General features: G+C 42.6%; 1 protein-coding gene across 1 annotated transcript; it reads right to left on the bottom strand.

Moving 5' to 3' along the window:
* Nucleotides 1-1978: 1978 nt before the first annotated feature.
* hey1 (hes-related family bHLH transcription factor with YRPW motif 1) lies at nucleotides 1979-4843 on the bottom strand. Its single transcript, XM_049603167.1, has 5 exons — nucleotides 4618-4843; nucleotides 4383-4458; nucleotides 4189-4272; nucleotides 3991-4072; nucleotides 1979-3663 (listed from the first exon to the last, which is right to left on the bottom strand). Exons 1-5 carry the CDS (start codon nucleotides 4701-4703, stop codon nucleotides 3002-3004), a joined length of 990 nt encoding a protein of 329 aa, XP_049459124.1. The 5' UTR covers nucleotides 4704-4843; the 3' UTR covers nucleotides 1979-3001.
* Between the last annotated feature and the right edge of the window lie 22600 nt (nucleotides 4844-27443).

Below are 27443 nucleotides of genomic sequence, written 5' to 3'. Positions count from 1 at the left end.
GGCACTAGTGTTTTCACATTTCTGTACTGAAGGACGTGATGTCTGTGTACTTCCAACTGCAGTCTAATAGGCAAATGCAGGGAAAGAAACCTGAAAACCTCCAGCACAGTGTGGACTTGGAGTCTTGACAGCAAACATAGTACAGTGCACAGTTGTAAACCGGACACTGGAGTTTCCTCCCACTATCGACCAATAATCCCATTATAGCAGATATTATTGTATGTTTCACAGCTATAAACATTGTCAGCCACTGCAGTTATCCTACAAGTTAACAAACAACTTAAACAAATAAAAGATGCTGACTACATTTGCCATACTAACACCTCTGCTAGTGGTGTACAACGTAACAGACTCCTCATTTGAGTTTGGGTCTGACTGAGGCTCAAATATGTATGGTTCAGTCTCTTTGATGTTTCCTCTCATGCTAATGCTAGCAATCTTAATGCACACTGGACCTTCACCAGTCAACCTGTAGGGCAAGCAGCAGTGGTGGTGGAGTGAAGGTATGGTCCAGAATTCCTCAGTGAGGGAAAATGAGTAAATCTGCTTCCAGCCCCTTTTTGGAGTTTGTGTTTTGCACTTTTTATGTGGAAAAATCATGTATTTTTAACATACTTTAAATTGTGTCTGCAGGGGGACTTTAAACATTGAACAAACCATCAGTGTATAAAGTAAGACAAATCAGCTGAGGTGTAGATTTTGTTTCAACATTAGGGGGGACATATGAAACAGGAGGGCTGGAGGTCTTCCACCAGAAAATTTTGCTACTTCAAATGCACATTTTGTAAACAGTAGTAGTTGGGAGAGGTGTCCCCCATGAAATCTACACCTATGAAAGCAGCTCCATATTGATAAACTACGTTAAAATACTGCTTACAAGTTAATGCATCAATAATAATTCAGCAATATAACATACATACCAATATAACACTTCCACGGGTTTAAAGGTGTCCTTCTGCATTATTACTACTTTAACTTTAGGCACTTAAAGTTCATTTATATAAGTTTTTTAATGCAGGACTTGTCACTTGTAATATATTATTACATTGTTATTATTTACTATTACATAAGCAAAGAAATGTCCATACTTCTCTACTGTCTTGATTCTCTTTCTGCTCCATGCTCCCAGTTGTTGAAGTACCACTAATGACCAACAGGGGGAGACAAAAGACAAGTTGTCACAATTAAAGCATCTTATTGACCTTGTGGTGTTGGCTGCAGTGAAGCTTACATCACCACCTGGCTCTGCATCATCCTCAGTAATACAGGAAAAAGGGTGAAGAGGAATGATGAGAGAGATCAAAGGGGACAGGAAAGTGTGCATTTTGGAAAAATAGATGAAAGAGTGAGGGATATTTTGGCGAGCGAGTGGACTCTTGGTTCAGCCGAAGAGGTGACGACATGCTGGAGCTGAGAACAGAAGGTGCAGCTGGTGCGAGCTGAAATGATGGCAGAGGGACAAAACTGCCTGCACACTTCCTTTCTCACAGTTTTTCAGTCCCTCTCTACTTCTCTCTCCTTTGATCCTGCTGTCCTGTTTCTTTCTTTCTTCCCCCCTTTCCTTCTACATCTCCATCTAACGCTCTGTCCCTCTTTCCTCTCCTTCTTCATCCTCTTCCAACCTTCCCTCCCTCCTTCTTTCCTCCTCCTCTAGTTCCCACGCAGTGCATGGGGCCAGCCGGGCTGCTATTGTCCAGGATATCCCCTCCTTGTTAATGGTTTCCTGTGCACACACAGAGGGCTGCAGCGAGAAACAAGCAGCCTCATCTGATACCAGGCATTGCATTGCCACGTACTGCACGCACACACACACACACACACACACACACACACACACACACACACGACTGCAGGCATCAATAAGCAAACACACACACCAAACAGTCACACGTACACTTGAACAAACAGACATGCAAATGAATACACACACACATAAAAACACGCTGATGAAGCCACAGGTGATTTAACAGAACTCTTTTATTACAGGGAAGATGTCATTGTCATTACCACCAGCAACAACTTTGAAAATCTGATTTGTCAGTGTTTGCTTGTGCTTTGTACAACCATAAAATATACAAACTCACGGTGAGGTTTATCAGGAGACACCAAAACATCAGGTGGAAAGCAGGAAACCTTGACTTGTTTTACTGCAACTACTGTGACGGATACAAACAAGCTCCCTCTTGATAGTTACAGATCTGCTACTTTGAACAGACACACAAAAATAACTTGTAGACAAGGTGATAAAAATCACCCGAGCATCACTTACATGAGGAATGAAAAAAAAGCAGAACAGGTGGTAAGTGGTAAAACATATGTGACGCCTCGGCTGTTTACGACAAAATGTACTGTAAAGAGGAAACAAAACTTAGGGAAGCAGGCTTAAACAATTAAGCACCAAGGGAACATCAGAAGTCGTGGTAAATCATGTTTATTTCAACCAAGCTGGTAGCTAACTTCTGTTCCCAGTGTTTCGTCAAACAAACACCTGGTTTCAGTTATTCCACCCCATAAAATGCTGTAAAAAGGGGGTGACTCTCAACCACCTCGAGCCCTCCTTTCACACCCCCTTCCCCCTGTATGTAACCAGGGCACTGACACTGGGTGTTTCAGCGCAGAGGGAAAACAAAGGGGGGACAGTTTCGCCCAGGAACTTGACGGGCGGCGACTGCTTGACCATCTGGAAAAGCCATTCCTGATAGGCTAACAACAGTGGGTGAAACTTCTAAAGCGGTGGGCAGGAGCAGAGATCAATCACAATAAATCACTCTTGTTGCTCTTTAGTCGCGGTCTCCCTCCTCACTGTTTCTCTCTCGTCTATACAAAACACAAGGCATTAGCAAGAAAATAAAAATCCTATAGCTAGGTGTATCCTCTGTAGGACGTCATAGAAAAAATAGTACTTTCTTAGCTGGGAAAATAAAAAGTCTTGTCCTTAAAGGTCCAGCTCAGCTGGGTAGTGAGTTGAGTCTATGTGAGTGTGTTGAGGTTTTCATCTCAGTCAGAACGCTCCTATCTCCATACCCCAGGGTCTGTAGGGTTTGCCCACACTGGATGTTGGGACTGGGGCGCTGATGGTGGTGGTGGGGGAGATGATCGGGAAGGCGCTGAAGGGGAAAGGGAACGCCGAGAGGGAGGAGAGAAGAGGAGGGGAGAGTTTGGATGCTGATGAGGAGACCAAGGCGGGGAGTTGGGCAGTGGTGGGAGCCGCAGAGGTGGGAGGAACCCGGATCGGGCCTTGATCTGAGTGAGGGGTGGCGCTTCCGCTGCGCCTGCCTGGGACGTGAGTCTCTGCAGCTGATGAGGATGAAGAAGAAGAGGAGGAGGAAGAGGTGGACGTAGTTGAGAGAGGAGTTTGTGGGCTGCTGGTGGCGCTGCGGGGTAAAGGTGCCAACGGTGCAGCCTGTTGGTGCTGGAGGAGGAGAGGGTGGGTGAGGTGGGCAGGAGGGGATCCGAACGCAGAGCCCCACGCCAGGTGACTCAGGCCAGAGTGAGCCTCTCTTTGACTGGCGTAGTTGTTGAGATGGGAGACCAGACGGATACGCAGAGGGTCTGTGCCGTCCAGGCCTTCGATGATGCTCAGATAGCGGGCTGTCTCAGCCAGGCACTCCCTGAAACCCAAACCACGGTAGTCCATTGCCAGGGCATGGGCGTCAAAATAGCCTGAGGGGAGAGGAGGAAGACAGATTAGTCACAGTCACCTGACTTGTTACAAAACAAGTTTGTCAAGAAGTGAAGGCGCTGTGTCTGACATAAATCAGTACGCCATGACATGACACTGTGAAAGAGTAATCAGTCCAAACAACAGTTTAAGTTTATAATCTAGATATTTACTTATTCAGTCATTTAGATGATTAGTTTTTTTCTGTTTGTTTTTATAAAGAATGAGAATCAAGCGGGTGCAAAAGGCATTTCCAGTTTTTGCCCTCTTAAGCACATCAACATGCTTCTTCAACAAGTGAAAGGTGTATTGCTGTAACAGTGGCGTACCTTTGCCTCCAGCAGCATGAAGCATCTTCAGATGGTCAACAGTCATCTGCAAAATCTCTGCTTTCTCCAGTTTGGCTGAACCCTTCAATGTGACAGAGACAAAATTAGATTCAAATAATCACAAAGCATAAATTAAAAAACAACAGCCTGTAAAGTAAATGAATATATTCTATAAGTGATGTGTTGCCTGTTGCTTACCTGTTTCTCAAAGGCGCTGGGGACCAGTCTGCGGAGCTCACTGAGGCTGTTGTTGATCCTGTCACGGCGTCGTTTCTCAATTATCTGAGGACAGACAGAATATGTGATTATTATTAGAATATGTGCACAGTGACATCATGCACAAGGCCTCAGACTGCACAGATTTTTTTCCCTATATAAATAAATATACTTACTCCTCGACGCCTTTTCCTCGCCTGCACCTGAGTAGATGTTGTGGGCGACATGGACCCGAGGGGAGAGCTCATGTTCCTTCAAAGAGACCAAACAGAGACGCTCAGTCAATATTTGTTAATTTTTTAAACATTATTCTTAAATATTAAAGCTGGTGTTGCAGGCTTTTTGTCCATCTCGGCTACCCATTAGTCTGAACTACTTTATAACACAAACTGGGGGGGCCAAATAACTCACCCATTCTCATCCGCGCTCTCCTTCTCCACTTCAATAGTCTCATCCAGCTCGCTGTCCGAGGAGCTAAAATCGTGATTCCTTTTCATTCTGACTGGTCCACAATAGTCCTTCAGTGTTCCTGTTGTGTCTTCCAGACGTGCGTCTGCACAGGTTTGCTCGAAGCACCTCCGTTTGAAGCGCTCAGCTTTCCCACGGTGTCATTTCAACTCTGGTGCCGGCCAACAGGGGCGGGGCTTTGGGCCGGATCAGCCAATCACAGAGCGGTCGTGGGTTTGAGTGACAGCGCAGTTGGCCCAAGCACATCCAAGTGCGCTTTGACAAGTCAGAGAGGAGACAAAAAGGAAAGACATCTCACTCTGAAGTGATTACTGGAGGATGTGGACGTGGTTTAACAGTGAGTGGGTCTGTGAAAAATTTAAGCAACAGATCTAAAGAATTAGAAAAGAACTGAAGAATTAAATTAAATGAAAAGTTTGCATCTAAGACAGTTATATAACTGCATTTCACTTCCAAGGCATTTCACTTTCAGGTGAATATAGACAGTGCAGGCAGTGTGATTGCACTGGGGCCTCTGGGTGGAGGGTCTGTAAAGACAGCGGGCCTTTGCAAGTGATTCAGATTGCCACCTTGGAAACATTCCTATGTTCAAAGATAAATGATAAAACAAAGAATATGAATAATTAAAAACAGTGCCATCTGCTATATATGTCCATGATGTTGTCCAATGTCAAGTCTCTGTTTGTGTAAAGACAACACATGCACAATAGTGTGCACTGGGACCCATTGTCCCCTCCTTACGCCACTGCTGAATACATATCCTAAATTCTTATACTGACCGGACATGTTTAAACTATGTTGAAGTTTAGTGACATTTAACACAAAAGCAGCATATCTTTTTAGTAACTGACAAAACAATCTCCCCTCAAGGTCCACTCAGTAGTTGTTTTGGAGCTTTTAATCATTTCTCAGCTGATGTTCCTCAGCAGAACAAGTCATCCACTTATCAGGGAATTATTTACAAACACTTCTGGCGGTTTCATATTTGAGGTCAAACGTTTATTTTTGACTTCGGATACAGCAGTTGGGTGACTCCATTTGCTGGGGAAGATTGTGTGAGATGATCAAAAGCTCCAGAACAGCCTCCAAATAAAGTCTGTGATAAAGATTGTTTTGCCAAGAGAAAGAATGAACTTTAAATCTCAGTTTTTTAGAAGTTTAAAAGCGTAATAAGGTACGATAAACATTTGGTGCATCTGTAGGTTCAGTCCAAGGTTATTATAGTAAACTAAAATTAATCTTAAAACCAAAACTAGGTGTTAAAAAATTTAAAATAAATATTAGACTTCTACTCTACTGAGTACTTAAACTAACTTAAAAAAATCAGCTTGGTCTCATTACTGAGGTGTCGAAATACACAGCTTGTGCAGCGTTCCCAGTGTTACTATAGCGGTACCATTTAGTGCGTACAGGAAATGCCTTCAGTTTCAGTCTTTGTCAATTTGGTCAAATATGTCAACACATCGAGCACAAAGAGGTGTTGGTGTAATGTTTATAGAGACTGGGATGTCTACATGACTGTGAGTCAGCTGCCTTGATGTTGTGGGGGACATGGACCCGAGGGGAGAGCTCATGTTCCTTCAAAGAGACCAAACAGAGACGCTCAGTCAATATTTGTTAATTTTTTAAACATTATTCTTAAATATTAAAGCTGGTGTTGCAGGCTTTTTGTCCATCTTGGCTACCCATTAGTCTGAACTACTTTATAACACAAACTGGGGGGGCCAAATAACTCACCCATTCTCAAAATAAAATTAAACTAATACTGAAACTAATAAAAAACAACATGAAATAAACTTAAACTGAACATTTTTAACTTTTGGTGAAATGAGCAAACCCACACTGGAAACTAAACTGAATAAATAAAATAAAATTAAATTAAATTAAACTTGTTTAGTCAATTTATAAAAAAAATCATCTGCTTTATATAATTTTGTCCTATGTAGCTTAGCCCTTTTCCTTCAAAGTGAAGCGTTATTGGTTTCTGTGACACTTCACATTGGAGTGATTCATCTTCCCCACATAGAGGATCTTTGGAGAAACTTTGACAGCGGTCCAATGTACTCCCGGTCCGTGACTGCCCCCACCCATGCCCGCCCCCTCCTCCCCCGTGTGTGTCCCGGTGGTGATGAGGAGTGGCTGGCCGGCTGTCAGCACGCGCTGGCCGTGGGAAAGTTCCCTAACCGGCGCTGATAACCAATCAGAGGCCGACGGCCGTCTCCGGCGCTGGAATGAATGGAGCAATTGGTCGGGGCGACGGGCGGTCTGCGAGCGAGCGTGTGAACCTGTAATCCAATACTAACTCAGCCCGGGAGGAGAGACAGGGAGCACTGCCGCAACCAGAGGAAGCCACCAAGTCTAATCTTACCCCACAGAGAGACCTCATGCTCCGTAAAGACGCTGTGGGGACTTCAAGGACTCTCAACAAAAGACCATAAGGCAATCAAAGCCGTCCTCGTCCCTTTCCCCCTGGAGTTTCCACATCATCACCACCACAAGACTGGTGACTCCTATAATGGTCACACTCCCCAAATGATTTGACAGAGCTGCTGGTGTGTGTTTGTATACATGGAGGGCTCATGTTACTGCATGTGGAGCTGGAGCTCTTCAGTGGAGGGTCTCCTGCAGATGCTTGCCTGAGGCTTATTCAAATAACAGACTGTCAGCCAGTAGAACAGGATAATATCATATAGGCTATTACCTAACTTTAATCATCCAACATTAAAATATAAAAGCACTTTGTTCTAATTTTGTGTCATAGATAAATATGTAGCTGGAGCCAGCTGTCAGTTAGCTTAACTTAGCACAAAGACTAGAAACAGGGGGAAATAGCTAGCCACAGTTACACAATACATGTACGAACACCTCTAAAGCTCATAGTAACACGTAACTCCTGGTACGAGTCGACAGGGGCCCTGAGACGCAAGCATCAGAGGCATGATGGGTGTACCGCCAGGCATGTGGGCTGTCTGCTGCTGGATTTCAAACTGGACCAACATGGCGTCTTGTTTGGCAACTTTCTCTTATTTTATGAAAATAGTTCACCAAAATGTGTCTCTGAAAACATCTGAGGTGAGAGATAACAACATGCTCTCCTCCCTGAGTGCTGTGCTGAGTATCCTCCTGTGTCTGCTGTTGACGTTCCATGATGCTGCAGCCAACTTCAGGGCATCAACAAAAGCATATGTGCAAGTGTTGAGGTTTAGGTTTTACATTCATACAAGAGGCGAACACCAGGCTCCCAGGTGAAAGTCCGGGGTTTGTTGGACCCATCCTTCACCGCAAAAACCCTCCCTACAGTGACTTTATAGTGATGTTGTCTAGTGGTGTATCATACCGCAGCAACAGGTGGCGTCCAGCCAACTAGCAGCATATCATAACACCACAAAAGGTTACATCCGGCCACGTTACGAACTGATGCCATCCAGTGACGAAAGGTGGCTTTCGATGAAGCGGGGATATTCGGTAACTTTGGAATGACAATGGGCTGGAAATAACTCATGCAGTTGCTGAATCTGTCTTCATTTTAGTTGTCCAATGGTTAGCTCTGAAGTTTTTCACGAGTTTCCAGAGGTAGTAGTAGTAGTAGCCTAGGTTCAACTGCAAATAAGGAGCAGACACCTCATCTCATGAAATGCGATGCAGCACTACCAGAATGCATTGTACTGCTGCTGACATAGACAGTGAATGGGAAACTTGGACATGACAGATCCTGTGGCCATGTACTTATCTTGTTTGTTTAATCCATACAAAAACCAAAGCGTGAAATTCCCTGTTTTATGGGGGGTTAAGTGCTGGAATATTTCTTGCCTCTGCTGTTGCTAAGCAACTAGTGATGACTCCAGGACGTTACCAGTCTTAGCCAAGAAATATTCCATAACCCCACACTGGACATTGTTATACAAACAAGTTGTAAAGTGTTAATTAGTGAGCTTTATAGATGCTTCATGTTGTTTCCTACTGTTTTCAGTCTTTATGCTAAGCTAGGCTAACCACCTGCTGGCCCCAGCTTCAGGCTAACTTGAGGTATACTATGCACAGTTTTCCTGCATAGTAATCCCTCTCAATCATCACTTATGATCCATGAGAACTGTGTGGTGGTATATTTATCAGCAGAGACTCTGCCCTCTGCCTCTATTCTCTTATTTTGCTTTGTTCGGGACGTTCCTGGTCACAGCGTGCAGGTGAGGTCGGGACTTTTCCCAAAGGTAGTAAGCAGGTGTCAGACTGTAGGTATCATGTGAGACAGCTTTTGAAATTGTGGAAACGGCACCAAAAAATACAAACGGACAAAGCTCTTCCAAGACGCAGCTGTATCTGGGGTTGGCTTTCACCTTTGCTGGCGGTACTGTTCACAAGCAGCAGCTGACAGTTCCTGCTTAGTATACCTTTAAAGCCATCATATCACTCCACAGATATTAGGTGATATATTGAAATGGCACGTTACATAAACAGGAGAACAGGGGAAGAAACTACTAATGGAAATTAACTAATCAAAACTTTAATTGACACTTGATTGTAAAAGCATTTAACAAGACCAAAAGCTGCATGTGACACCATTAACAAAAAAATAAATAAATAAATACAACTTCCCAATTTCACAAATGTTGGCTGGTTAACATAGTTTCCAATCCACATTGAAACCAGTTGGTACCGGCTGCAAACTGACATTTTGTCCAACACGTCCAACCGTCTGAAAAGAAAAACTGTTTCAAAATGTCAATGAATGTCACTTTTTTAGGTGCAATTACTGTCTCCTGTGAAATATTCCCTCCAGGCAACAACACTGAAAGTCTGTGAACAAGGCAAAGAGTTATGCACTACGGCATGAACGTAATGAGGAAAGTCAAAACCATGATTCATCAGACATGAAAAGAACACTGTGATATAAATCAAAATAAATACACTGCCATGTATTCTCTGGGGGAATAAACTGTTTCTGATATGCATCTTGTGCTCATACAGATCAACCCTAAATTATGGATCAGTCATGACTAATCACACACACATACACACACACACACACAGCGATATGGCGATCCTTATCAGTGGGAGCCGAAAGCAACCAAAGGCGTAATAGTCATCACAGAGAGAGGAGGCTGCCTTGTTTGGTTTATATGAATGAGAGGAAGCACTTAGGGCTGTTTTCATCTTATTGTTGTTTTACAAGGCTACGCTTATAGCAGCACAGACACACAGATGCACTCCCACATCCATCGAACTGATTATTGGTGTGTGTGTGTGTGTGTGTGTGTGTGTGTGTGTGTGTGTGTGATGGGGAGTGGGAGTGTGGGAGTTGCGTTCACATACATCTGAGTTCATGCAACCTGAAGCCTTTGTCACAATAAACACAGGTGTGCGTCCACATTAGTTTCTGACTGTCTGTGTGTGTGTGTGTGTGTGTGTGTGTGTGTGTGTGTGTGTGTGTGTGTGTGTGTGTATGAGACCAGGGGGAGTGGGAGTGGGTGGAGGAGGAGGTGGGGGTGAGCCCTCTTGTTGTATTTCAAGTTCACCCAGAGTTCCCACGCTGTTATTTTCTGCACGGCTGTCTTTGTTCTACCGGTCTCATCACATGTTGTGATTAGTAGGGCCTTTCAGGGGCCGCCCTTTGAAGGTGAGGGCCCGCTACACGACATCATCAAATCCCCACCCTCCTCCTCCTCCCCCTCCCACCCTCTTTCCCCTCTTCTCCCGCTGCAAATCAGGCCACCAAACCGACTCAAACTCGGGGCCAAAATAATCAGGCTTGCAGTGACGGTTCACCTCCGTTGCTCTCTCCTCTCTTGTATTCATTTCTCCTTTTCTTTCATGTTTCATTTCCTGTTTTCACATATTTTCCCCTCTCTTGTTTTCTTGAATCGTATCCTTGCTCCGTCTTCCTCCCTCTCAATCAGTACTTTGCTGCCGATATTAAACCCAAAGGTAATTCTGTCTCTCCAAACCCATCTCTTTAGCTGCCAGATCCTCTCAGATGCTGACTATTGATATGCATGGTTCAAAGGGGAGACATTAAGACTTTTATTTAAAAATTAAATGTTGGATCGTCCTCACATTTTGGCCAGAAAATCATATGTTTCCACATCTTCTGCCCACTTACACTGCACAATCACAACAGGTTTTGGATTTCAGTTTATTACTAAGCCACAAGAGCATTTTTTTCAGCAATAACATGTCATCAGTGCAGACATAAATTGAGACTAGACTGTCTTACCAGAAGGAAATGGTCGGAGCTATGTGTGCACACTCAGGATTTGAAGTTGTTTTAAAGGCGGATTTCACCAATAAATTCACTTCAGTGCCACACAGTACACAGTCCATATTTTCTGCATTAAGTGCCATTACTTGTGCTGTACATATTTACACAATGGCCCACATGTCATCAGGTGTTTAGCTGTATGGGTTTGTTTGGACTTGATTTCCTGCAGAGAGCGTGTGTGGATCTACATGACTTCAGCGAGTGTAAATTAAGCTAGACTGCAGTGTTGACAGAGTGACAATGATGAATGATGTTGATATCATATTCAGGAACTCTCAGTTACTCCTTAACCAAACAAAGTCACGCTAAACTGTTAACTGCCTCAAATATTCTTGGTGGGGTCTGCCTCGAGATAGTGTGGCTGTGGGCTCATGTTATTTAGAGCAATTTATTTTATAGATATAATATTAACAGCAGCCCAGTCGCCAGAGGACAATGTTGGCTTTTGTAGGTTTCTGCAAACCAGGGATATGTCACATTAGCAGGATAGATATAGATTATGAGGCAATGGGCCCCTGGACACAGACATGTAAAAGGTCCCACCACCTCTCCTACATGATGCGGAATCAATACTTCTGCGACTAACAGACACCAAAAAATGTATAAGGTTGATTGTTTATTGTACAGTTTGATACAATAATTGTGCTTCTTGTCTGGGTTAAAAAGAAGGGTAAACTATAAGCACAAAGGAAATAAACGTCTTGATGAATTAACAGACCCACACAACATGTGAACCAGCTCTGAACAGTAATTAAGTTAAAGTATCAGTCCAACCTGCTCACCACAAATGAATCAGATCCTGACTGACTCATCCGATGACTGATATTAAAGGATACAGCTGGCCTTCTTTTAAGTTCATAGTCTTCCTCTGTCCTCTGTATCATCCCAGCATGTCCTTACCTCGTGTCCAACGTTTTTGAACAGTATGATAAATTGTTTAAATTTCTTTTACATGCCTCAAAATCACAAACTCGCCTCAGGACTTAACGCACAACGTCCTACAAAAGCATCCATTCCTCTAGCCTTAATTTGGGAAAATCCTTGCAAGAGGGTCTGTAAATACAAATTCTTCATTGGGCGTCGTCAGAGATTCACTTTGTTTTTTAACTCAATACATATCATGTGGTGTAATAAATCAACTGGCATCCTCCAGCACACATTGCCTTATACAGTTCATTATCAAATACATTTCTGTCTTTTGATTTGGGTTAAATGTTTTGCTCATTTTAGTTTAGGCATCTTTAAATGTGACAATAAAAGAATTATACAAACATTCTCTGGCCAGATACTACGGTTCTTGAAGGTGTGACCCTCAGTGAGTCACGGTGAGACACTGAAAGCTGCGGCGTCTGCAGGTTAGCCACAGACAGATGTTCGTCCGCTCCAAAACAATACAGCGAGCTGCTCTCTGGTGAAACCCCGCGGAGGGCGAGCCTTGTTATTGTTTATAAATAGAGCTGTGTGGAGCACTGAGGAAGGCTAACTTTGTTTCCCCTGACAGGGAGAGGAAGCGACTGCTAATTCTGCTCCAGACGTGTGTGACACCCGACCATTGTGCCTTACAGAGAGAGAGGGGGTGAGGGAGATAGAGACATTGTTTGTGAATGTGTGTCCATTGGAGGGTGGGTTGTTTGTGAGGCAGGGGTGAGGACTATGTGTGTGTGTGTGTGTGTGTGTGTGTGAGACACCCTAGTATTGTCCTTCAGGAGGGTGGGGGTGTGCTCGTGGTTTCATTGTTTGCTCCCCTGCGAGTTTTGTTAACGGGGTCCTCTCCTTCTCATTGGGTCTACATGGGACATCTTTCTGTGTGTGTGTGTGTGTGTGTGTGTGTGTGTGTGTGTGTGTATTGAGGAAGTGAAGGATGTGTCAGAGTTGACCCACTGACACTCATCTCTGTCTTGTCTCCCCATGGGAAGTGTTCGAGGGCCTCCCTCTGTCTCCCCTGTCACACACACAAACACAGTGACAGGGAGAGAAGGAGAAACAGACTCTTTCTCGCTGACAAGACCAATGTCTTTTTCTCCTTTTGTGCTGTGAACGATTGTTTTTTGAGAATCTTATTTACATTTTTTTTTTTGAAAACTCTATTTTAAAATGTAGATTATATTTCTTGGAAACAGGCCCCTTTCACAGCTGGAGTTTAGGATGTGTCTCAATTATTCTTCTCAAACTTGGCTCAAAGTTGTTTTCTGTTACATTTTAACTGCTAAGCTAGCAATTGTATTCATAAACTGCTTTGTAAAGCAACTTGTAGTGTGACTCTGTCTCTCATTTTGAGAGAAATTTAATGCCATCTACTGATCTTTTTTATTAACATAATATGGAAATGTTAAACTCACATTTCCATGGACAAAATTTCAAAACTTTTCCATGATTTTTTAAGAACCAATAATAAAAGAAAATGTTTTCTAGCCCCACTAGCCTGACGTTTTTCAAACATATCAGGATCAAGCTCTATTCAAACATAATTTCAGTCAGCTGGAATAAAGGAAGACAGAGAGGTAGTGCTGGGAGAAAATAAAGAAACGTGAGTGATGATAAACGTCACACGAGAGCTGCAGAAAATAAATGTGACTTTATGTTAAATTATATGGAAGGAAAAACAACATTCCATGACTTTTCCAGGCCTCGAAAATGTGATTATGACTTTTCCAGGTTTTCCATGACCGTGTAAACCCTGGTTAAACTTATCTGCCAAGTTGCAAATTTTCATACAGAACATTATCTGCAATATATTTTTATACCATATTTCTTTCCTTTTCACTATGAGGTTCCATTTGATTGAATTTAACTTTATCACCATTATTCTCACATACAACAAATAATGATATTGCTCATTGTCGACCTGTAGATACTGCAATGCATCTGGTAAAGTTAGAAAAACTATAATGTAAAAAAAGTATAATAATAATAATAATAATAATAATAGTAGTAGTAGGACAATGAATAGTGGTGCATAATATAAAGTTAGAGGATAAGGCTGGTTTCATTCTAGATTATCGTCACATGCATAAACCACAGCTAAAAAGATCAAAACTCATAATGTGTTAGTTTGTCTCTTACTTGCTGACTTCCTACTCCTTCCTCCCAGAGCGTATCTATGGTTCAGATGTTGTTTCCAAATGGCTCTCAACATGGAGCGGAAACAGTATTAACAACAGCAACAGCTCTTATGGAGCTAACAGTGTTAGCCTGGGGGTGGGGGACCCGAGGGTGGTCACTTCGCCTCTGCAATGACACCTTTCTGCCACCGTGGATTAGGACAGCATTATCAGCATTAACTGTCATATGAACATAGCGCAGAGCAGCAGCAATTAGCTAGCCTGGGATACACACAAAGACACACATATACCAACAAGCACACTCGCCCAGACCTGCTACCGCAACACAGAACAGAGAAGCTCAGATTATGTCACGCACACAGGGAGCGTGACTTCATTCTCTGCTCAGGACACCATTACTCCACTATACCTTTACATAGCAAGTAGCTGTTTGCTGCTGAATCAATGCTCTGAATGTCATATAGAGCTTCCCATACAGACATGTTGCCCAAAAAATTCTTAAAACAGTTGGGTACTGTACTGGGTGCATTTGTTGTGGGACTTTTTTAAACTGTGCATTTATACACATTTGGTGCTCTAGAGAATATCAGTAGCAGGCTGGTGCACGACAGTGCCCAATGTAATGAGGGAGCATGTCCCCCAGTGCAACAGTGTGCCTCATGTATGTGCTTGTAATAGTTTTTGGACACTAATGGAGGAATCAGCTATATCCAGTTTTGGCCACGCCGACTGTCAGTAGGATGAATTAATTGTTAGTTTTGGTCTTTTTAATCTGTTAAAACAGAATATATATTCTTTAAAGTAGAATAATCAAAACACTGTATATTATAAGCTGTGCAGTTAGCATTAGAGTAAGTAAGTCTAGCCGAACAGCTTCAGGAAAAAATCAGTTCTTGAGTCTGGATGTGAGGGCTCTGAGGCACCTGTAGCACTCTCCAGACAGCAGAGTTGATGGACATATGTTGCAGGGATCATGTCTGTGATTTTTTAGCTACAGGAAACTCAGATGACCCGAACACCCCCCCCCCCCCCTTTCATCTGCCTCTCTCTAATCTTTTAAACTGCTAATCCTCAAGTCTGGTACATTTGATATCTAAATTCAACAGGTGTACAGGAGTCATAACTCCATTTGTTGATTCCAGTCGAGTCACATCAGAAAGACTGAAGTATCTGCTGCTGAATATTCACAGGATGTCATAATCGGCGCTGTCTGACTTTAATCTGGAGGTGAAGTGGGAAGCGGAGTGGCTGGTTTCGCGTGGGTTTGGGTGTGACTCATGTCTGGAGTTGGCGAAACTCCTGGTGGGTGGTCACTGCGAGGAGAGAGTGAGAGAAAGTTATGGAGAACAAAGGCAGTTATTTAACTTTCATCTCAGCTTGAGGTAATTATTCGCTTTGAGTTTGACCCAGTCACACTTTCAAACTGGCCTTGTGCCCTCGGCAAAATGGGAATTTTGTCCTGTTTTGACATTTTATATGATGAAGAGTATATAGGACAACGATAACCTGCTGGCATGCGACAGAAGTCACGAGTAGCGTAAGAAGTTCAGTAGACTCAGATTGCCCCAAATTTGATCCTTTGATATGGCTGCAGTGTGATCTCTGGGCCTGACATGAAGGTATGTCGAAATTGTGAGGCGAAAGACAACATTGGTTTCATGCAGTTGTCAAATGTGCACACTCACACACTCACACACACACACACACACACACACACACACACACACACACACTCCAAATGGCACACAAACTTCTAATCACTCATCTTTACTCACTAATTCGATAACGAGCCTGAACGGTGGAAACATGTTTTAACGTTTGACATTTGGCCTCAAGAAAAAAGACAGAGTGAACAAAACGAGCCTCCCTTCAGTATCTTTGCAGCCTTGGGAGAGACTCTCTCCTGACCCCCCACCACCCTCCACCCTCTCCTGCTGCAGCGAGGGGTTGCTGGTCCTCTGACCCCGGTAATGATGGAGGGTCAGGAATCAGCTTGTGTGAAGGAACCGTCTACGTCTGCAGAGCGCGTGAGGGAGCGCCTGGGAACCAGAGCTTGCCGTGTGATCCCGTGAAATTGATCTCTCCAGAGGGGACCAGTGGTGTGTATTTATTTTTATGTGTGGTGGTGGTTGTGTGTGTGTGTGTGTGTGTGTGTGTATGTAGGAGGGAGCGACTGCGACAGGAGACACACCAGCGGAAATGGTAGATCCCAGTGGTTGGCCTGTCTTGCCGTGACCAGGGTGCCCTGTCTGCATGCCTGTCTACAGCAGGAATGACAGGAGGCAGCGGAGGGAAAAGCCTGAGACGACGTTATGCTTCACTGCCTCCTCAGAGAGAAAGAAAGAAGCACATGAAACCCCTGAATTGGTATTTCTCATAGTTAAAATACCAAAAGGCTCTCAAACAGCAAACAGAGCAGAAAGACGTAGTTTGACATTTTGGGAAATTCGCTTGTTTACTTTCTTGTTGAGAGTTAGATTGATACCACTTTGTGTTCACACTATAAGCAACACGGCATCTGCAACAGCTACATTACTAAGTCACCATTTAAGTGTTGCTGAAGCACTTGTTGATGCAGTTATGACGTCCTGGGCTTGTGTGTATCTGCTACTTGCAGAACCTCCACTGAATGTCATCCAAAGGAAAACAGCCTTTTCATCCGACGACCCAACTGTCCCATTGGACCAAAAGCCCATTTCTCCGACACCCCATTATCCCCAAAACAAACGACACTGCTCCAAAGTCACGTTTCTCAGATAATACACACTCCCTGCAGTTCAGCTCTTTAAACCATGGATACATTACATTTGTCAACAAAGCTGTGGTGAATGTGTGGTTGTGTTTAGGCACAAAAACATTTGGCTATGGTTGGAAAGGATCAAGTTTTGGCTTAAAACACTCACATTTGGTGGCACAAAAGTCGCTGGAAAAGCAGGGACTGGTAAGGGGAAAAAATAGGTGGCTCAAATGCTGCTGGGATACTGAAACTAACTGCATAGTAGGTTTGGGAACGATTAACCGATACAACCGGATATCCGGTTTGACAAGCGAGATGCCGCTGTGTCGGTAGCAGCCTCCTCAATCGATACGAATCAGCCATGAATCCTTAGATGAATCGATTGTAGAGTCATGGATCGGGTATCGTGAGACTAGCAATCGGTTGATTCACTTTAACAGTTTGCATCTCTAAAACAACGCGAGAGCCGGCGGCATGCTCCGTAGCAGGCATTACTGACAACGATAATGGATGTAGACAACAGCGCCAGCTTGACCGGTGGAGCTGAGGAACAGAAGCTAATGCTGGTTGGATAAACCAGGGAGCAGCCAAGCCGCAGCAGAAACAAAAGGCGAATCTTGCCGGTTGTGGGTTGAACGGGGAGTCACAGACACAGACAGAAATATGTATTCCTGTCAAATACGGCGGCCATAGTGCTCCGCGGCACAAAATAACGGCTTACCGGCGACCGAGAAGCCCGGCTTCAGGTCCAAGAAGTCTTCGTCGGTGTCATGACTGCCCAGAAATACCTGAACAGCCGAGCCGTGGCAGCACACAGGTATGTGATGTGTCAGAGGAGAAACGAGCTGTTCACATTTCCACAAACCTCACCGCACTTTAGGGACTGTTCTTTACTTATGAAGGGACTGTTCTTTACTTGTCAGGGGAGGAGGGTGGCTGGTTGATTTTTATTTTATTTTTGCCAGTGCCATACAGCAATAGTGCTTGGGGATGTGGTCTTTTACAAATTTGAAAATACTGTAAGAATGTCACTTTTATAGAATTGGCTTCTTTATTTTATAATGTATGATTAATGTCTACATCAACAAATTTTAACCGTAGAATCATATCGAATCGTATCGTATCATATCATATCGTATTGTATCGAATCGCATCGAATCGTTCTGTATTAAAAATATATCGTTTTTGAATCGTAGCGTAACCCGTGTATCTAGATACGTATCGAATCGTCTATCACAGAGAGATTCTCAACCCTACTGCATAGAGAGCCTATTCTCAGAAAAAGGGGACTTTTGAGCAATGAGCTGTCAAGCGGACGTTTTTCTGACTAATAGGGCTTTGGAAAGTTGGGTTGTTGTAACAGTGGCGTGGAACCATCAAAAGTTTTTGGTCAAAAAATTATCAATGCCTTTGATCAATGTCTGAACCCAATTTTTGACATCACATTTGCGCCACATTGCATCCCTATGTGCACCACACAAAATACATATAATAGCGCACAATAAGCTAGCATAGCATCAGCACAGCTAATGGCAGATCACGCCATCCGCAAGCGTCAAGTGCTGGGTGCCAGTTTGTAGCTTCATGTCACCTGCTTTCACTGAAAATGACTTGTAGCCTGTTGCTATCTGGCTCGTAGTGTGAACGCAGCATCACATGAATGTAGCCAGCAGCTGGTTTGCTGAGCTTAGCGGACTGGAAACTGAGGGAAACAGCTAGTCTATGTTACATACAAGTACCTTTAATTGTTTCTTGTTGGTTTAATCCTAACAATAACCAAATAATAAAAATTAAAAGTTGTGTTTTAACTAAGGGTAATTTGCCAGACTATTTCTTGGCTGGAAGCAGTCACTTGCTGGCGGACCAACGGCAAGTTTTTATGCTAAGCTAAGCTAACAAGCTGCTGACTGTAGCTTCATGTAGCCTGTAATGGACATCAGCTTAGTTGCAAAATGAAATGTTGACACTGTATGTTTCTGAAAACCACAAATATGTTACGTTTCATATTTGGATTAAATGTGCAAGAGCTGAGTTTCTCGTCAGGAGGAGGAGGGGATGCAGCAGATCACTGTTTGAGACCAACAAACAACAAAAGCAGCATTTTTAACGACACATCTGGACATTTCCAGCTGTGTTTGTGGTGACAAAAGTGGGTGTTTTAATCCAAAACATGATGTTTTCCTAACCCTAGCCAAGTGTTTTTTGTGCCTGATCCTAACCGCACGCTCACCACAGCATTGTCACAACATACAAGTTAAACTGAAAATTGAAATGTGAAGAAATGTTAAGTTTCAATATATCTGCTACATATGAAACTGATACAAATGTAACTTATCAGTGGTTTGCAAAAACATACAATGCCAACATTTGTTCTGCTGATTGGTTTGTGGGCAAATATGAGAGTGGTATTGATTTTCTCATTTAACTCTCAGCAAAACAGTGAAGCGGAGCTGCCTTTCAAGGCGCTGGTGTGTCCACTGGGAGCAACTTTGGGTTCAGTGTGTTGCTCAAGGACACTTCGACCTGCAGACAGGAGGAGCTGTGCTGTGATTAAAAGACGACCTGCTCTTCCTCCTGAGCCTCCTTATGTCTTTTTCAGCTGTTCAAGAGCACGAGAACAAGCCAACGTGGACGATATTTAAACATCTACAATTCTGTCACAACTGGGGCAGCAACTTAATCTGCTGAGGAAGATCATGTGATATGATCGAAAGCTCCGTACCAGCCATGAATGAATCTTGTGAGATTGATAGTGTCTGTCTTAAACTTGCATTTAGATTTGGAAGAGCTGTACATTAAAGAGAGCAAGAGACACATGAGAAGAGGTTGTTTTTATTTTTTATGTGTGTGTGTGTGTGTGTGTGTGTGTCTCAGTATCTGAGAGACAGACCCCTCCAGTGAAGGAGGCCTGGCTGCTCTTTCATCTCCAGCATCTGCTATTCTTCTTAAAGCTCTCGGGCCAAACCTCCGCTGTCTGTCTGCTCTGCCTATTTAGATGCGACCACTTCAGTCATATCTGCAGGCTCGTTATGGCAGCTACAAAACCAATCCCTCCTCGTGCTTATTCAATCACAAAGGGATCTCGTGAGCTCTTTTCTGTCTGTCTGCTCCCTCCCGGAGGCTTTGCACAGACATTTCGAAACAATCAGATCTATTAGTCGGGACTTGTGATGTCTGATCCCTCCGCTGCACATGGGGCCGACGTGGAAATGTGGCACACCCCATTCAGAAATTCCTTGAGGTTTGCTTAAAAAGAGAAGAGAGAAAATTTTCAAGAATTTATCATACCTTTGAAGCAATGCCACGGATGTCTTTAGGAATTGATGTCTGCTGTGTTGTGATGTGAAGGGTGGTGATGGTAATGGAAGGTGTCACATCAAACAGACCAACTGGGAAAGACTTGCACATTGAAAGAAAAACAATGCAGTGGTGGGGAAATTAGTAAAAATGAAACGTGTTTTCCTGATGCACGATATGATGCAATAAACTGTATAACGCATACCAGCTTATGAAAAGGCTAAGCTGTAATTCAATATTATTATTTATCAACCACCAGTAGATTCTACTGTAATTAATAACAGAAAAAAATCTTTAGCAACTCTATAAATCAGCTGTATTATCTGACTGTATTGCAGTATACAATATAAAATTTTGTATAGCTGCATCTTTATACTTTTTGTCTCGTTGGGACAATTTACATAATGCAACACTGGTTTATCATGAGCTACAAATATGGCAAACTGTTGAACTGTTTGATATTTCGTCTGTGACAAAATAAAAGGCTAAAATGATTGGAATAGAAAATGTTTCTATCTTTCTGTGGATTAAACGTTACAGTGATGTGTCTTTATGGCATAAACTTTAATTGTAGTTTTATTGTGATGGTTCTTTTACCAGTTTTTTAATCCCTTCAGGAATAAATTATGTTGTTTTTATCTATGATTATATTTTATGTGTATTTAATGAAGATAAGACTGAGATCCTCCTAGTTGGCCCAAAAAGTAAGAGGGACCTGATCTCAACTTTAAAGCTCATTCTAATTTGTTAACAAAAACTGCATTTTATCATTGACGCAACATAGCTAAGGTACGACCTCTACTGATGCTGAGAAGCTTGTTCATGCTTTTATAATGCTCTGTACACTGGCCTGCCTAAAACTGCCATTGCAAAACTACAGAGCGTTCAGAATGTTGCTGCCAGGGGTATAATAAAAACTTAAAAGAGAGACCATATAGCTCCTGTTTTATGTAACCTACACTGGCTTCCTGTGTCTTTTAGAATTGATTTTAAAATCCTTCTATTGGTTTTTAAGGCTCTTAATGGCATCGCCCCCTCCTTTATAATAGATTCCCTATTACCTTACATCCCTCCATGAACCCTGAGATCCTTCGCAGCTGCTCTTTTAACTGTTCCTAATGTCACTACAAAAACCTTTGGGGATGCTTCTTTCAGCTGCTATGCCCCAAATAAAAGAAACATCCCGGCTTTAAATATTAGACCTGCTGGCTCAGTGGACAGTTTTAAACGCCGACTCAAAACATGTCTTTTTAACATAGCCTATAACTAGCAGCTATCTGTTTTAGTATTCTTAATATGTTTGTATAAATGTATTTTTTATCACTTGATTGATACATTTATTTATTCTTCTCATTTTTCCTTGAATTGCATGGTTTTAGTTCTTTGCTGTTTGTCAGAGTTATCAGCTATGGAGCTTTGGATTAGCTTAGATAACCAGGTCATGATTTCTGGAAAGAGACATTGCTTTGAGTTTTTCAAGTGTATTTTTTGAGAGAAGGCAGACATCTTTCCGATATCTCCAACACTCTGCAACTCACACCAAAACAATCAAGACTGATAAACAGCACTACAGGTAAGAGGAAAAATATGTGTATAAGTATCCTTATACAACAGTTCATATGATATCCTACAAATTAGCGCCCCATGACTGATTTTACATCTTTAACATAGTTTTATGTAATCAAGGTAAAGTTATGGAGGTTGAGGCAGGTAAAGTTGCTGTGGGTAGATTCATTTTAGGTACCTTAAAAAGACTCAAAGTTCACATGGTTCCAAACACCCGAAAGTCCTTTGTTTTGTGACCAGTCCACCACCCTATTCTGCCTCCTAACTGGACCGCTCAAGACCACTTCCTTATTTACTCCTGTCAGCACACTGGTCTCATGATCACTGCCTCCCAAAATATGTAAATGCACATATTACTTGTGTAAGAATTTTCCGTGTGTTACTTTTTGTAGGAAACATACAACATACATGCATGAGAACAGCCTGGTAATTTTTATTTTGTGGGTAAACTTCCCTTTAGGTTTAGTACTCAGCATTGGTTGATTATGATGGGAACACTATCATTTACATGTTACAAATAAACAAAGAAATTTGAGCTTTGAATTTAATATATTGTAGTAATAATAATATGTCATAAAAATCATCTCTCAACCTTTAATCAATGACTGCTCCATGAAATAAAAATGACCAAACATGACATAATGAAACAGTTGATAATACATATAAAATATAATAAATAAAACAGTGTGCAGTTTGCAGATGACACTCTGCTTTGTGCCCACACAAGGCAAATCCAGGTTTGTGGGAAGTCACACACTCACTGTGCTGAGAGAGACTGACTCACGTGTTGTCATTACATCACTCAGAGGCCAGATTGAAAACATTAATTAGACAGACTTCTCCAGCTTGTTTGCTTTTGGACTTGTGAGTGACGTGTGTATGCATTTGTGTGCATGCATGCACGCGTGTATCTGTGTGTGCACACACATGCGTACTCTTCTGTGCTTTGTGTGTGGCTGCTATGACTTGAGTTTGGGTTCGCTCACCAAGCTTTGGCTTTTCTGTGTGTGTGTGTGTGTGTTTTGTCACAGAGTGGTTAGCGCAGCACTGATTGCTGTTTATTTGGTCTGTGGGTTGACACAGAGCCTAACAGTCAGGAGCGCTTCTGACAGCTCTGTTTTTATTGGGTCCCTGTGGCCGTACCAACACTAACACTGGGGTCGCGCTCTTCACTCTGTCCCCCGCACCCTGAGACTCCCACACCAAGCTTCCTGTCTGTGCTTCACAATAACATACAGTATATCATTATGATTACAACAAGAAGGTTTCTAAATTTTAGTGGAAAATACGGAGAAAATTCTGTTTCACAAAGGACATTAAACTGAATCATGGTGATGTTTAGACAAAATGTGAGGAGAAGATCAAGAAGATTTGAAGATTGAGAAGATTGATGCCACTTCTTAGCTGTGAGACTGGACTCAATCTTCTCATCTAACTTTCTACAATATACTGATGGCAAATATTTCCCATAATATGTCAAGTTTTAAACAAGAAAAGCCCCTATCGTGATTTAAAACGTACTGATTTGGGGGGGAAAATCAATTTTATTTTGCAAACAAATTTTGGGCATTAATCCAGTGGATTATATAATAATTTTCTTCATATGCATAATTCCTGAGATCTGATATTATATGGCTTGTACTACCTCCTGCTTTTTTTGCGCCCTCAAATCTCTTGTTTTCAAGTTAGACATGCACAAGGCGTGCTCAAGGTGAGACTGACACCATCACAGCACACAAGCTTTTTTAAGTGCATTTTTTTTTTTATTGGAGATAAACAAAGTTTAATTTTTGGAATGCAGCAATGCCCGACAACAAACCACAGGTGGTAGATATCTTCCCTTTCTTCCATAATTATCAGTACAGGATAATAGACTATAGGGTGCAGAGCTTTACATCTGTCACACGGACGATATTTTAGGCCTAATTCACATTTAAAAAACAACGCCTGGAAAAAGATCAACTCTGGATTTCTGGTAAGTAGGCTATGATATGGTGCTGGTTATGGATGCTTAGCAACTTCAGATGCAACCTGCCTCTGAGCCTGTGAAAGTTGGCACAGAGAAGACACAAGGGCTGGGACACATGCTGTGTCTGTAACCGCCTGGAAAACCCGAGGTCAGGTCAGGGGTTTGTACCTACTCTGTGCCAACTTTAAAAGGCACAGAGGCAGACTGCATCTGAAGTTCCTAAGCGACCAAAACCAGCACCATATCAGAGCCTGCTAACCAGAAACCAGAGTTCAGAGCTGATTTTCTTCCAGGCTTCAGGCATCTTGAGTGTGTACTAAAATGTTGTCCATGGGACAGATGTAAAGCTCTGGGTAGACTCACAAGTCAGTCTTTAGACGCTTTGCTTAACTAAAGACTGATGACTTTCTCCCTGATTTTGTGTTTAGATGGGCGGATACAATTTCAGAGTTTAAAAAAACTCCCTACGATGCAGAACCAATAGTAAATCCGCAGGGTGGTCCTTTGGTAGCTTGCTGAACTCTTGTGCTCGTAAACATAGTCCGACTAGAAACATGTGTAGCGGTACAAAATGGCTCAAGTTGCTGTAAGTCCTTCATTCCCACAATCTCTCTGTGTGTTTGTTTCCTTACGGACAAGAAAAGGGGGAGCGCACATTTCCGGGAGGGTGTGTCTTTTTCAAAGGGTTAGCAGGTTTGTTGCCGGCCGTTTTCGCCGGTGTGTAAAACACACTTTAGAAAGGAGTGTCCCCAGACTGTCAGAAGGCGGAGATCTCTGATTGTCTGGTGGCGAGACTAAGCTCTGGCCCTGCACTAAAATGATCAACTTCTTTTCCATATTCATCATTTACTGATATTTACAGAAAAAAAATAGATAATTATCGTATGTGATTGGTTGTTCCTCGTCACATGACATACAGAGGGTTATTGCTGTGCCAACCGTTGTGTCCTAAAAGCAGGTGCTTGAGAAAGCTTGTTTGCCGTGCCAATGTTGCTCTCGTTTCTGAGCGTGTCTTCTGCGCATCATTGAAAGCAATTAATTTGCGGGTGCAAAACACGCAGCATGTGTACAGGCCCTTCAAGAGTAGCACCAAGCGACCAACCTCGCGTTTTCCAGTGCTTAAAACTAGCAGCATGTGTCTCATCACTAGAGGATTAAACTTTGTTTTTGCCTCTTTAAAACCTGATAAGTTTAACATGGGCCTTGACCCTTGATTCAGCTTTGACCTTCTTTTTTACCATATAATAGGCAGTGAGTAAAGAACCTGGGAGCAAGCTGTCTTTTGCATGAGCGAACTGTATATAAATTTAAAGTGTAACAACTCGTGGTTGAATAATACAACACAATATTTTAGCTCAACATAACATTTTAAAAAGTCACCAAAACATGACAAATAAATGATGATGACAGTGAAATTCCAAATAACTGGCTGAGATTTGTTTTGGTCACAATGTGCGTCACTGTCTGGTCGCTTGTGCTGCTGCCCAACATTCACTGTTACGATGGGAAACCAATAAAGACAAGAACCGGGTTGTAAGAGAATATAATTCTGCTTAAATATTTTAATCACAGTCTACAAGTGTTGAACTGACCATCTAACCATCTCCGCTCATGACTCATCAGCTCGGCGCACACACAGATGTGAGATAAACTCAAACACACTCGCATACACATGCTGACATGCTCAAGATGGTATATGGTACATGAACACTTAGTCAACCATGTAATGTGACCCTGTCTCAGCCAACACACACACACACACACACACACACACACACTGGTAAAGAGGTCACCGCTTTACCATCTGGTGGTCAGACCCCCACCACACACACAGTCACACATAATGATATAATAACCTGTACTGTCCTACGCACTGGACTGACATGTCTGTCTCTTCACCCAACCTAACCACACACACACACACACACACACATACACAGCTGACATCTCCCTTCACTGATGAGAGTATCAGGGGAGGAGGGGAGTGAGATGCTGCGATGGGACGGCTGTGGGTGTGTGTGTGTGTCCCTGTTGTAACGGCTGCTCCCGGCCGTTCACACAGCTGTCTGCGAAACACACTCACACACAAACACACACACACCGAGCGGCTGTGAGAGATCCCCCCCACGACTGCTTCCCAGGCCTGTGACAGAGAAAAAGGGAAGGAGGGGAAACGGCTGGAAGGGATTACACACACACACACACACACACACACACACTTACACAGCAACAACCATACGAGAACATTATGCATACACACACACACACACACAAACACAAACACACACACACACACACAAACACAGTGTCTTGACAGTGTTTTGGTGCCAGATTAACATTGTACTCTACCTGCTCCTGTATGAGCATTTGAGGTGAAGTCAGACTTACATAAAGTTTTTTTTTTTATGACTTTCGTCTTTCATGTGCCTGAAAAACACAAGTGCTGCTCATTTGTTCAAACAGCATGAAGAAGTTTTCTGGTTTATTGAATTTTGGGTCTTATTTAGCAGTTTTGGGTCATGTGGGTTGTCAAGTATTTGCTTTAAAAAATGCAGTATCTGTGTATGTTGTAGCACTCAGTTCTGGTCTGAAGACTGATTTCAAGACCACTTTTTGAAGGTCTTTGTCTCGTCTTGCACTCGACCGCATTTTAACTCGGTTGTGTCTCGGTCTCAGATAAAGAGGACCACAACTGCGGTGATGTCACTAAATTGCCTGTTTGTAAAAGGAGCGTTGAACAAAGATGGTTACGCAGATTTCAACTCTGCGGTGTTTGGTTGGTTTTGTTTGCTCATTGAAAACAAAGGAAAATTCATCATTCATCAAACCTGTTGATTATGTCATCAAGACATTTCTCATGATACACTTACACAGACACACATACGTATATATATATATGGCATGGCGGTAAAAAAGTGAATAAAGAGGACAGTTCTCTTTTTTTCTGTGCATGTTTTTATGGGAATGTGGATCTCTTCGTTGCATTGCCCGGGGCCACTTTTGCAAAATGACAGGAGGCTGGGAGCTAGTTAACATAAGACATTAAAAAGATTTCTAAGTATATATAATAAAATAAATTACCTGTTTTCAGTCTTTCTATGCACAAGTCAAGTATACGCAGGAGCAAGGATGTTAGCACATTCAGGGCTAAGTGGAGGGTCCCGGGATCCTCCCCTGGAAGTGCTGTTTTTTTTTTTAATTTATTTTTTTATAAGCTCCATTTTGATGCATTTTTATGTACTCTGGCATCTTATTAAAATTCAAAGTAGAAAAAAAAAATCCATTGTCAATCAATTTACTTTCACTGTAAATTACAAAATGGTTTGCATGCCGTGTGGCAACCTATCTCAGGATCTTAGGAAAAAAGAACATGGTTTGGCTTTAGAATTTTACAGGACACGAACACAGCTCTCTTGGGTGCAAGTTGGTGTTTGTTGGACCTATCCTTCACCCCTCTCACCCACCCCACTCAGACTTTTGCCGCCTTAACTGTTGTCCTTGTCCTGCCACGTTTCCCTGTGACGCCACTGGGCGCCGTTAAACTAAAATGGCAACCAGCCAAGTATCATTCTAACATTAAAGAATGGCTTTTTTTTTTGTTGGCCCAAGCTCCAGATTTCAATGACTTTGGAGTGAGACCGGGCTCACTGATCTTGGTCATGACTAGCTCTCAGGTTAGGTGGTCGACTGCAACACAGCTGTGCATCTAGGACAGATTATCTAAATTACTTTATTTGAAAGCAAAACCAAACGGAACAGAAATGTTTATTTTTAATGCCTCATCGCACTGAAAACAACTCAACAGTAGATCAAAGTTAACCAGGAAGCTGGACTATAAATTATGGTTGTTATGGCTGTTACCATGGGAGACTTTGGGTTATA

This window comes from Epinephelus fuscoguttatus, linkage group LG17 (assembly GCF_011397635.1).
Source record: "Epinephelus fuscoguttatus linkage group LG17, E.fuscoguttatus.final_Chr_v1".
Taxonomy (NCBI): Eukaryota; Metazoa; Chordata; class Actinopteri; order Perciformes; family Serranidae; genus Epinephelus; species Epinephelus fuscoguttatus.
This window is presented reverse-complemented; position numbering and strand designations above follow the sequence as displayed.

Bases quoted from the DNA above. Each gene is read 5' to 3' on its own strand.
- hey1 (XM_049603167.1), bottom strand. From the start codon at position 4,703: ATGAAAAGGAATCACGATTTTAGCTCCTCGGACAGCGAGCTGGATGAG. The intron at 4,273-4,382 runs GTAAGTATATTT...GTCTGTCCTCAG, and splicing joins CGAGGAAAAGGCGTCGAGGA to ATAATTGAGAAACGACGCCG. The intron at 4,073-4,188 runs GTAAGCAACAGG...GTCACATTGAAG, and splicing joins CCAGCGCCTTTGAGAAACAG to GGTTCAGCCAAACTGGAGAA.